This window comes from Saimiri boliviensis, chromosome 5, assembly GCF_048565385.1.
Source record: "Saimiri boliviensis isolate mSaiBol1 chromosome 5, mSaiBol1.pri, whole genome shotgun sequence".
NCBI classification, from domain to species: domain Eukaryota; kingdom Metazoa; phylum Chordata; class Mammalia; order Primates; family Cebidae; genus Saimiri; species Saimiri boliviensis.
Window position 1 is genome coordinate 102,606,390 of NC_133453.1, and position 12,955 is coordinate 102,619,344.

The 12,955-nt window shown below is 44.7% G+C and overlaps 1 protein-coding gene and 1 pseudogene across 1 annotated transcript in view; one reads left to right on the forward strand and one right to left on the reverse strand.

Moving 5' to 3' along the window:
- Positions 1–1,975: 1,975 nt before the first annotated feature.
- On the reverse strand, positions 1,976–3,480 carry LOC120364356 (destrin pseudogene; annotated as a pseudogene).
- Positions 3,481–10,732: 7,252 nt separating this feature from the next.
- MCM6 (minichromosome maintenance complex component 6) overlaps positions 10,733–12,955 on the forward strand; it is a 45,056-nt gene continuing 42,833 nt past the window's right edge. Inside the window, exon 1 of the mRNA XM_039470192.2 lies at positions 10,733–10,922. Coding sequence (XP_039326126.1) covers positions 10,816–10,922 — 107 coding nt within the window. The 5' untranslated portion in view covers positions 10,733–10,815. The remainder of the gene's footprint in view (positions 10,923–12,955) is intronic.

The window sequence follows — 12,955 nt, forward strand, 5'->3', positions numbered from 1 at the left end:
CAACCTTGTACTTTGATGTCGCTTTATGCTTTATGTATTGTGGTATGGTAGCACATCACTCTGCAAATTGTAGTTGTGTTCATATCCTGCCTCCACCATTAGGTTGTAAGTTTCCAGAAGCCCTATCCACAAACATGGCTGCCCACTGCAGGATATTCCAAAGAACGATGGACGGAAGGACTGAAGAACAGAATGCACACACTGAGACATATCATATCATAGAAGAGGTCAGCCCTTCATTCTTACTAATTAGGAGCATAACAAAACCCCCACATACCATGCCCTTGGGCATTTTAGTTGAAGTCATGCTAGGAATCAAACTAGCCATCCTTGATAGCTGCCACACACTATGCAACTAAATGCTTTCAACAAAGCTGCCAGCATTCATATAATCCTCTCTACAACTGCTGAGAGTGCCATGGGCTCTTTTTGGTTATTTTGTTTCATGTTTTAATTACTTCAGAATAACTTGCATTCAGATCAGAGAAAATGTTTCATTTGGTTCCACCTGAATTGCCTTTAAGTGACTCTTTTTCTGAGCTGTCAACCCAGTGGTCTGCTATTTTTTTTTTCATGGACCATACAAGAGACTTAATGGTCTGCTACTTTTAGGATGTCTCCTGGGGCTAGTGAAAATGACGGTCAACCTGTGCAGCCTGCTACAACTGCACACGAGGAGTATAGGTCGGTCTCTCTCTCTCTCTCTCTCTTTTTTTTTTTTTTTTTTTTTTTGAGACGGAGTTTCGCTCTTGTTACCCAGGCTGGAGTGCATGGCGCGATCTCGGCTCACCGCAACCTCCGCCTCCTGGGTTCAAGCAATTCTCCTGCCTCAGCCTCCTGAGTAGCTGGGACTACAGGCACGCGCCACCATACCCAGCTAATTTTTTGTATTTTTAGTAGAGACGGGGTTTCACCATGTTGACCGGGATGGTCTCGATCTCTTGACCTTGTGATCCACCCGCCTCAGCCTCCCAAAGTGCTGGGATTACAGGCTTGAGCCACCGCGCCCGGCCTCCTCTCTCTCTTTTTTGTGAGATGGAGTCTTGCTCTTTCATCAGGCTGGAGTGCAGTGGCGTGATCTCGGCTCACTGCAACTTCGGCCTCCTGAGTTCAAATGATTTTCCTGCCTCAGCCTCCCGAGAAGCTGGGACTATAGTCATGTGCCATCATGCCCAGCTAATTTTTGTATTTTTAGTAGAGATGGGGTTTTCACCATGTTGCCCAGGATGCTCTCGATCTCTTGACCTCATGATTCACCAGCCTGGGCCTCCTAAAGTGCTGGGATTACAGGTGTGAGCCACCGCACCCGGCCCAGGTCTCTTTTATGTCTTGAAGAATGGGATGTGAAATTTTCTTTTTCAATCTCAAGCCATGGAGATTGGTTTTATATCTCTGTGAAATACTGGGTGATTTTTGGGCTCTATATTATAATAACAGAGGTGATTCTCTTATTGAGGCTTGAAATCAAGAAGGAATGAATTGTACAAAACTCTTTTTTTTTTTTTTAAGACAGAGTCATAGGCCGGGCGCGGTGGCTCAAGCCTGTAATCCCAGCACTTTGGGAGGCCGAGGTGGGTGGATCACGAGGTCGAGAGATCGAGACCATCCTGGTCAACAAGGTGAAACCCCGTCTCTACTAAAAATACAAAAAATTAGCTGGGCATGGTGGCGCGTGCCTGTAATCCCAGGTACTCAGGAAGCTGAGGCAGGAGAATTGCCTGAACCCAGGAGGCGGAGGTTGCAGTGAGCCGAGATCGTGCCATTGCACTCCAGCTTGGGTAACAAGAGCAAAACTCCGTCTCAAAAAAAAAAAAAAAAAAAAAAAAAAAGACAGTCTCAGTCTGTTGCCCAGCACCAGGCTGGAATGCAGTGGCGCGATCTTGGCTCACTGCAATCTCCACCTCCCAGGTTCAAGCAATTCTCCTGCCTTCTGGGTACCTGGGACTACAGGTGCATGCCACCATGCCCAGCTAAATTTTTTTTGTATTTTTTTTTTTTATTCTTACACACTTTATTTTACCATAAGAAGCAAACTTCTGAAGAAGATACAATTAAAGATACCACAGGTGTGCTAGCTTGTCAATATTGTTTTATCATTTTCATTAACAAAGCAGATTACGGTGTAGCCCTAATTTGCATTATAATTAGTTGTTACAAGACACTGCACATTCTCCTGAAGAAACACCATGATTTCCAAGATGCCAGGTCACTCTTCCAACCAGTGAATGTTGAGCTCACCAGCAGGTGTAGGGCTACTTATATTCCAATGACGTGCTTGAAATAGTGCTTTGCAAGATCAGCGTGGATTATGTGGACAAAATTTTGAGACAATCTCCATTATACATTTGGTAGAAGTAAAACTGCCTGACTTAATCTCACTAGTAGTGTATTAGTGTTGCTATATTATGAAGACATACTATATTCCATTATTCTGCTTAGCTTATGGAAGAATAAAGATTTGGGCCAAAATTATAACCAGATGATAAGCAATTTTCTAAGCAAAAGAAAGTAAGTGCTGAGGTTAATAAAGATATAGTAATTGTCTTCACATGGCCTTGTACTGTTTTGTGAACTGCATAATTAAAAATCCTGAGCTTAACAAAAATCTTTATAAATCAACTCATCAAAACAGGCATTTGGCCAATAAGGATTTAATTTCACACCAATAAAACTTTAGACTTTAGATTTATTTAGGGCTGTTTGCATATGTTCATAGAATATTTAGTTTACTCTAAAAGATGACAAGACAGCCCCCTCTCAGTGAGACCCTGGCTTAAATATATTTGCTTTATTTATATAGCAAGAGGATAACATTAAACATGGAAGCTTTCAATTTTGGCACTGAATGATGATCTACACAGGGCATCCTTCAAAGGCTACAATTAAGGATCCACCTAACTTTTCTGCAATACAAGCCCGATTGAGATCTTCTGGTCCATTTGCTTGACATTCATGTTTTATGCCTTGAAATTTCTTTTTGATTGCATCCTTGGAGCTTGCATAGATCATTTTGCTTTTCAGAGGTGCTAGTTCTGGTGCCCACAAAAAAAACATCAACTCTTCTTTTCTGGATTCTTTTGTTTCAAAGCTTGCATCATATAAAGCATAGCGACAATCTTTTTCAGGAAGCATTCCCACAAAATGCTTGAAAGGATCAGTTATGGTTACACCAACATCTCCAACCAAGATCTCTTTGCCTTCTTCTACAATGATGCACTTTTTGTCTGCACTGAGACAAAAAATTACAGCCTTCTTTCTTTTCTTGATTTCGTCTGGTGTGGAGCACTTACGAACTTTCATGTCATAAAAAATACGACATACTTCATCAGCAACTTGCACTCCTGAGGCCATCTTCGCCGCGGCAGTCGCAGGGACTCGGGAGAGGGAGCCGGCGGGCAGCGAGTCTACGGAGCTTCCTCACGGATGCGGCACGGAGAGACCCACCGCGTAGCTGACGCGGCGGCGCGAACCTACTCCGGGGAGAGCTTTTTTTGTATTTTTAGTAGAGATGGGGGGGGGTTCACCATGTCGGCCAGGATGGTCTCGATTTCTTGACCTCGTGATCCGCCCGCCTCGGCCTCCCAAAGTGCTGGGATTACAGGCTTGAGCCACGGCGCCCGGCCTACAAAACTCTTTAGTGTGTTCCATTGCACCTCAGCCCCTAGAATGTAAGCTCAATGAGAAGTAGGGACTTTTGTCTGTTTTGTTCACTACAGTGTCACTAGTACTTATCACAGTATTTGACACAGAATATGACTGAATAAATGAATGAATGGAGCAGTGTGGGAATGGCTGAGATTTTAGAGACATCAGGAAGCTTCTAATCCCCAAATAATCTTTTCCCACTGACAGACCGAAACCTGTAATTCTAAGGTGGAAACTTAATCAATTTGCCTTAAGGCTCTTATTTTACTTAAAATGAAAATGCCATGTCCATTGATAAGAGAATAAATTGATATGACCTTATTGAAAAGCAATTGGGTAGTTGATGAAAACATAAAATGTTCATACTCTTTCACCCAGGACTAGCTCTTCCAGAAATGTAACCTGCAAAGATGCTAATTGCACTGTTATTTCTAATGAGGGAGCAGAGAGCAAATAACCTAACCTGAATATCCATCTGCAGAGGATTGGTTAAAGAGAAGAAATTTGGCCAGGCGTGGTGGCTCACTCCTGTAATCCCAGCACTTTGGGAGGCCGAAGCAGATGGATCATGAGGTCAGGAGATAGAGACCATCCTGGATAACATAGTGAAACCCTGCCTCTACTAAAAATACAAAAAAATTAGCCAGATGTAGTGGCACATGCCTGTAGTCCCAGCTGCTTGGGAGGCTGAAGCAGCAGAATTGCTCAAGGAGGCAGAGGTTGCAGTGAGCCAAGATTGTGCCACTGCACTCCAGCCTGGGAGACAGAGCGAGACTCCAAAACAACAACAATAACAACAAAAAGAAAGAAAGAGAAAGAGAGAGAGAGAGAGAGAGAGAGAGAGAGAGAGAAAGAAAAGAAATTTAATCACTGACTTTTGTCTTTGACCAATGTCAAAGATTCTCCAGGGCCTTAACTCCCTCCCTCCTTCATGGTGCTTCTGAGAGGCATGAGCCAGTTCCTCAATGGGAACAACAGAGAAGCCTGAGAGCCACAGAGGGCAAGAGTCATCATCAAGCACTGAGAGCCCACTCACATGGAGCTGGAATGAGAGACGAGTGAACCTGGGAGGATCTTAAGGGGAACATAAAAGCATTTTATGGTAGCTATAAAAACAAGAGTAAATTGATATGCAGCTTCATATTTCTTAATGTATAATATAATGTAAGGTATATTTAAAATAATAGGTTATTATGAATTGAGGAGTATACGAAAGTTAAAAGTGGGTGTATTAGCCATGTTCTTCAGAGAACAGAACTAATAGGAGAGAAAGAGAGAGGGAGATTTATTACGAGGAATTGGTTCATGCAGTTACAGAGGCTGGGAAATCGTATGAGCTGGCATAACCCAGGAAAGCTGGTGGGTGGTTCAATCTGAAGGGCTGAAAACCAGGGGAGCCGATGGTATAAATCTCATCTGAAGGCAGAAGATGAGACGAGATGTCCCAGTTCAGGCAGTAAGGCAGGAAAAAGAGGGCAAACTCCACTTTCCTCTGCTGTTTGTTCTATTCAGGCCCTCTTTGGATTGGATGGTGCCCACTCACACTGGGCAGGCCAATCTATTGTACAGAGTCCATCTACTTAAATGCTAATCTCCTTCAGAAACCCCTCACAGACATAGGCAGAAAAATATTTAATCTGGGCAGCCCATGATCTTCTCAGGTTGGCAAACAAGAGTAACTGTCACTCTGTGTGTGTGTGTGTGTGTGTGTGTGTGTGTGTGTGTATGGGAATTCTGGTGTTCACCTTTTAGAAAAAACTAAGAATTATATAAAAATAAATAAAAATTGCCATTATTTCCACTTATTTGTTAGACATCACAGTCAAACTTATTTTGTTAGAAATCAAGATCAAGCTACCTATTGAAATAATTAAGAAGAAAGTCATCCTGTTAGAAACTGGTTAGCAGCTAGCATACATTTTTTGTTCTTGTTTTTTTTTTTTTTTTTTTTTTTTTTTTTTTTTTTTTTGAGACGGAGTTTCGCTCTTGTTACCCAGGCTGGAGTGCAATGGCGCAATCTCGGCTCACCGCAACCTCTGCCTCCTGGGCTCAGGCAATTCTCCTGCCTCAGCCTCCTGAGTAGCTGGGATTACAGGCACGCGCCACCATGCCCAGCTAGTTTTTTTGTATTTTTAGTAGAGACGGGGTTTCACCATGTTGACCAGGATGGTCTCGATCTCTCGACCTCATGATCCACCCGCCTCGGCCTCCCAAAGTGCTGGGATTACAGGCTTGAGCCACCGCGCCCAGCCTGTTCTTGTTGTTAATAAGAAGTAGAACAGGCTGGTCACAATGGCTCATGCCTGTAATCCCAGCACTCTAGGAGGCTCAGGCAAGAGTATTGCTTGAGCCCAGGAGTTTGAGACCAGTCTGGGGAACATGATGAAACCCCATCTCTACAAAAAATACAAAACTTAGCTGAGTATGGTGGTGCACACCTGTAGCCCCAGCTACTTGGGAGGCTGAGGTGGGAGGATCACCTGAGCCCAGGAGGTCAAGGCTGCAGTGAGCTGTGATTGCACCACTGCACTCCAGCCTGGGTGACAGAGTGAGATGCTGTCTCAAAAAACTAAAAATGTAAAATATACCAACTATTCTATAAGATGAGGGTTGACTGCATTAAAAGAAAAGATTTCATAATATAATTTGAGAAATATCTTATTGAATATTGCACACCACCCACAATAAATCATGTAACTTTTTAATCTGCTGGTTTTTTTTTCAGTGCAAGCTGATGTGTCAGTGATTCTGGAAAATATTAGTTAGATTTTAAATGATGAGCATTACTAACCTGCACTGCTACAGCTGTTTGAAAGACGTTTCCTTCCCAGCTAAAAATATGTCTCAGGAAAAAGAGCCCTTATATTTTAGAAAATCATTCTGAAATATCTACAGATGAAATGATACAATGTCTGAGATTTGCTTCAAAATCATAAGGTAATGGTAGGAAGTGTACTTTACCTCTGTAATCGTCCTTCCCAAACCCATAATCACTGTCTAATCATGAGAAAAATATTAGATCCCAATTCAGGGACATTTTGCAAAATATCCGACTAGCACTCCTCAAAACTGTCAATGGCATTAAAGCCACAGAAAGTCTGAGAAACTGTTACAAGCCAGAAGAATCTAAGGAGACATGACAGGATGAGATCTGGGAAGAGAAAAAGAGCATTAGGGAAAAACTAGTGAAATCTGAATAAAGTGTGCAATATTAGTTAATACTAACATACCAAAGTTGGTTCCTGAGTTGTAATAAATGTATAGATATTAACAGTATAAGATATTATAAAAGAGTATAAGATATTAACAGTAAGGGAAAATAGACAAGGCGTATTTGAAAGTTCTATGCTATCTTTTGCAACTTTTGGTAAATCTAAAGCTATTCTAAAATAATATTTTAAAAGAATTGGGGCCGGGTGCGGTGGCTCAAGCCTGTAATCTCAGCACTTTGGGAGGCCGAGGTGGGTGGATCACAAGGTCAAGAGATCGAGACCATCCTGGTCAACATGGTGACCGTCTCTACTAAAAATACAAAAAATTAGCTGAGCATGGTGGCGCGTGCCTGTAATCCCAGCTACTCAGGAGGCTAAGGCAGGAGAATTGCCTGAACCCAGGAGGCGGAGTTTGCGGTGAGCCGAGATCGCGCCATTGCACTCCAGCCTGGGTAACAAGAGTGAAACTCCGCCTCAAAAAAAAAAAAAAAGAATCATGGGTGGCTGGGTGCAGTGGCTCACATCTGTAATCTCAGTACTTTGGGAGGACTGCTTGAACCCAGGAGTTCACGACCAGCCTGGGTAACATGATGAAATCTTGTTTCTACAAAAAATATAAAAATTAGCTGGGCATGGTGGTGCACATCTTGGGAGGCTGAGGTGGGAGGATTATCTGAGCCCAGGCTGCAGGGAGCCATGATTGTGTCACTCCACCCCAGCCTGGGTGACACAGAAAGACCTTGTCTCAAAAAAAAAAAAAAAAAAAAAAAAAAAATCATGGAGGCCCTGGCATGGTGGCTCATACCTGTGATCCCAGAACTTTGGGAGGACAAGGCTAGAGGATTGCTTGAGCCCAGGAGTTTGAGACCAACCTGTGCAACATGGCAAAACCCCTTCTCTACAAAAAATACAAAAGTTAGCCAGGTGCAGTGGCATGCATCTGTAGTATCAGCTACTCAGGAGGCTGAGGCAGGAGAATCACTTGAACCCAGGAGGTCCAAGGCTGCAATGAGTTGTGATTGTGTCACTGAACTCCTGCCTGGGTAACACGGCAAGACGCTGTCTCAAAAAAAAAAAAAAAAAAAAAAAATTTCCAGAATATCAGGTATTCAGCATAAACCACATTGTTCGTACAGTTTAGGTACAATGAGCCATCCTTATCAGTTAGGGGATAGTGTTACATTAGTATAGAGAATTATTTACCAGTCAAGTTCCCAAGGTGAGCAGGCCTTTCTAAGGATAGCAGTTAGGCCTGGGCACCGGCACATGCAGACAATATACAACTTTTTGGGGTGTGACAAAGATGTTTCATACCACAACCCATACCCTCCTCCTGTTGTGGAAAGTATCCCCACAAATCTCACTTACAGACCTCATCTTCTGTTCTGATCCAGAATGCATGTCTGAAGGAGGAAGGGAACACCTAGGACATATGGAAGCTGAGAAGAGGATGCCTTGAGTTTCTCAATGAGCATAGCCGAAAATTAGCCCAGAGCTCTGCACTATCATTTTTGGTTTTATCCTTCTGTACATGGGCCTTTAGTTCTGAGAAATCTATCCTGAGGATAGAAGAGGAAGGGAACGGAGGAGAGGAAAAATGGGAAAGAAAGGAATGAGGCCTTTTGAGTGGATAGAGCAGAATCTGATTAGCTTCCAGATAGCTTGTGGATCTGTTCTTAGTGCACTAGGGTTGTGAATATCCAGGACGCACTGCTGAGTTCAAGGTTTCTAAAATACGTACAAGTGGTAATGTGCAGGAGGCAGGCAGACTGGAGCTGGTAAAGGGCTGTAGGACACAGGGCCTCAAGTGTTCATTTTCAAATGAGGTAGTACATACAACTACAGATGCACTGCAACACACCAGCATTGAGTATTTTTGTTAAATTCTGTAAATATTTTGTGAATAGTGTATTTGTACATATGTTTAAAGAATTACTTGAGCTCCTGTGCACTCTGCTGGGCATTTTTAAATTTTTTTAATAAGTTGGATTTGGTGGCAAAAAATCCCAGCTACTCAGGAGGCAGAAGCAGGCAGATTGCTGGAGACCATGTGTTCAAGGGCAGCCTGTGCAACATAGCAAGATCCCATCTCAAGAAAAGGAAGAGCCGGGTGCGGTGGCTCAAGCCTGTAATCCCAGCACTTTGGGAGGCCGAGGCAGGTGGATCACGAGGTCAAGAGATCGGGACCATCCTGGTCAACATGGTGAAACCCCGTCTCTACTAAAAATACAAAAAATCAGCTGGGCATGGTGGCGCGTGCCTGTAATCCCAGCTACTCAGGAGGCTGAGGCAGGAGAATTGCCTGAACCCAGGAGGCGGAAGTTGCGGTGAGCCGAGATCGCGCCATTGCACTCCAGCCTGGGTAACAAGAGCGAAACTCTGTCTCAAAGAAAAAAAAAAAAGAAAAGAAAAGGAAGAAAAAGTATTTTTACTATGCTAGAAGCCTCAAAAACTGGAAGTGGTCCCCGTTTCTCTTAATGTCTTAGAGGGCAAGGAAAGGTACTGGTTGGTGATACAAAACATATATTGATATCATCAGTACCCAGACGTTAATTAATGCCAAGGGAGTGAGAGGGGTCACCCAAAAGAACGACTTTATGGAAAAAGCAGGCTCTGGAACTAGAACATTTAAAAGACTCGCTGAAGAAGAGGCACCTGCAAAAGATGCTAACCAAGAATAGCCAACGAGGTGGCAGAAAAACCGAGTGAAATCAAAGAGATGGCAGAAAAACCAAGTGAAACAGAAGTCAAGAAAAGATGGGGGAAAGAACAAAAGAACTGAAGCCAATAGTGCATTTTAAGAAGGGGATTAAGGCCAGGCGCTATGGCTCATGACTGTAATCCCAGCACTTTGGGAGGCCGAGGCGGGCAGATCACCTGAGATCAGAAGTTTGAGACCAGCCTGGCCAACATGACAAAACCCTATCTCTACTTTGCCCGACGTGGTGGTGGGCGGGCAGTGAGCTAATTGTGCCACTGCACTCAAGCCTGAGCGACAGAGGCTTCATCTGAAGAAGAAGGAGATTAATCAAAGTGTCAAATATTTCTTTCTGTTTTTCATTTATTTATTTATTTAGAGATGGAGTCACACTTTGTTGCTTAGGCTGGAGTGCACTGGTGCGATCTCGGCTCACTGCAACCTCCGCTTCCTGGGTTCAAGCGATTCTTCTGCCCCGGGCTCTTGAGTAGTTTGGATTGCAGGCATGCGCCACCACGCTCGGCTAATTTTTGTATTTTTAATAGAGACGGGGTTTCTCCATGTTGGCCAGGCTGGTCTCGAACTCCTGGCCTCGGGTGATCCACCGGCTTCCGCCTCTCAAAGTGCTGGGATTACAGGCATGAGCCACGGCGCCTGGCCAGTGTCAAATATTTCTCTGATTTTCTTCGGTCAGCACCACCATAATAATTGTGACACCTTACCCAGGCGCTGTTTAGACATCTCTTTGACTCTTTGTTACAGAGTTTTATCCTGTGGTTTCTAGCTTATTTCCTCCAACTAGACAGCAAAAGCTGGAGATTTGAATCTTACTCATTTTTCTCTTCCATAGAGTCTTACTCCGATTGTTCAGTTAATATCAGTGAAATGGTTTAAAGAACATTTGAAAAACCACTCGGATAAAAACCTCAGATTCTAACGTGTTACGGCAGTCAAAATAACTGCGGGCCACGGCCACACTACGCAGGCGCAAAGGCAGACCTGGGCTTTCCCCGGAGGACTTTGTATTTGGCGCGAAATCCCTTTCCGTGGGCGGGGCCCTGGGAGACCAATGAACGCCGTTCATTGGTCAGGTTTGGCGCGAAATCTTCGGTTCCTGCGTCACGATTGGTTCCGGCCGTGCCAGTCGGAAGAGGGGGCGGGGCGGAAGCGGCGGCGGCGCGCGAAAAGCTGCAGCGTCTGGAAAGAAGCGACTTGTGGCGGTCGAGCGTGGCGTAGGCGAGTTTTCGGCGCTAGGCAAATATGGACCTCGCGGCGGCAGCGGAGCCGGGCGCCGGCAGCCAGCATTTGGAGGTCCGCGACGAGGTGGCCGAGAAGTGCCAGAAACTGTTCCTGGACTTCTTGGAGGAGTAAGTCGGCCAGCGCGCGGGGCCTCCCCCGCCGCCAGCCTCCAGAACCCGCGGTATCTGGGCCGGGCGGGGCCGTATGTCCCCCGGGCGTTCGGGAACCTGGGGGATCGCACGCCCGGGAAGCGCCACCCCGCCCACCCCTAACTTTAGGCTCCGAGCCCGGCGGCCGCGAGGAGCCTGGGACAGGCTGGGTTTTTTTCAGGACTAAAACCTATATCGAGCCCTAAGACGCTGGTGCCCAGTGCTCCGCGCTTTGTTTATGTCACTTGATGTTCACCACCCCGTGAGCCCGCTATTTGCACAGCCCCCCGTGACCGGCGCGGAAACCCGGGCTCGCTGAGGATAAGTAACTGGGCCGCTGGGTGCGGCCGGGTCGAGTGGGAGGCCGACCTGCTGTTAGTGAATCCCGGCGGAGCCCTGCTGGGCCATGTAGCCAGGAGCCAGGTGCTGGGGGCGCCCAGGGCCCGGGCCACTCTCGCTTCCTGTGCCGACGAATGTTTCAGCGTGAACTGTGGTCTGAAAGCTTAGCAGGGAACTGCTTTAAAAAAAAAAAAAAAAAAAAAAAAATTGCTGGGGCCGGAGCCCTGCCCTGTAGAGTAGCTGACCATATTCCTTGTTCTGGGTCCCTTGCTCCCCTGTCCCTCTGGCCTTCCTTTTCTTACCCTACTCCTCTTTTTTCTGTGCCTCTGGGCTCCTAGCCTCATAACCCCAGCCTCCTCCCTTGACTTGCCTCACCCACCGGTTACTTTTCCGAGAGCAGATAGACCACGGCCTCCAGGAAGGGTCAGCACTGTGGCATGGCTTATGAAATTATTTTTATTGTAAAATATACATAACAAAGTTGACCATTTTAGCTATTTTTAAGTGTACAGTCCAGTGGCATTAAGGGCATTTACCTCGTCGTGCAGCCGTCTCCAAACTCTTCATCCTCCAAACTGGCATTCTGTGCTCATTAAACACAAACTCGCCTCCATTACCCCCTCCTTCAGCCCCCACTCTGTTTCCTTTCATTATGAGTTTGACCACTCTAGGTACCTCATACAGTATAAGTGGAATCGTATAGTATTTGTCCTTTTCTGTCTGGCTTGTTTCACTTAGCATAATGTCTACAAGGTTCCTCTGCGAGGTAGCATGTGTCAGAATTTTTTTTTTTTTAAGGCTAAATAACATCGTACAGGGTGAGTATCCCTTTTTAGAAACGCTTGGGACCAGAAGTGTTTGGGATCTTGGAATTTTTTTTTAATTTTTAATTTTTTTTTCAGATTTGTAGTATTTGCATTATACTTAACCAGTTGCATTCCTAATTTGAAATGCTCCGGTGAGCATCATGTCAGCACTCAAAAGTTTCGGATTTTGGACCATTTCGTATTTTGGATTTTCAGATGAGGGCTGCTCAACCTGTATGTATACTACATTTTGCTTATCCATTCAATGGATGCAGGTTGATTCCACCTTTTGGCTATTGTGAATAATACTGCCATCTTATGAAATCTTGGTATACTAAAACCATAGTTTAATTTCCATTTCGCTACCTATGACAATGTTACTGTCTGCCTGATGCCTGACAGCTCCTCCTTCAAAACCCAGCTAAAAATTCACACCTTTGTGAAACCTCATACACCTTTTTGGGAGGCACTAATCCTTTCTTCCTTAGGCTCCCAGGGTTGTTTTTCATTTACTTTCGGCAGTGTATTTACCTCTCAGTCAAATCCCATCCTCAACTCTGCTTACCTATCACACCACATTGCAAAGGTTCTTCAATAAATGTTTCATTTAAGCACATAATGTAAGTGCCATGACTGTGCGGCTAGTTGATAACGTTGAGACAAATAATCCCTGTACTTTGTTTAAAAAAATGCCAACTCCCTATCACAAAATCAACTGATTCACCATTGCTTGTGGAATAAAGTTTAAATTCTTCACCACTCCTTCCTGTTTGTCTTCCAAAACCAGCGTCAGTCATCATCCACACTTCTCCCCTATCTTCTCTGACTTAATCACATACTTGCAAACATCTGTAATCAGTCACTTCA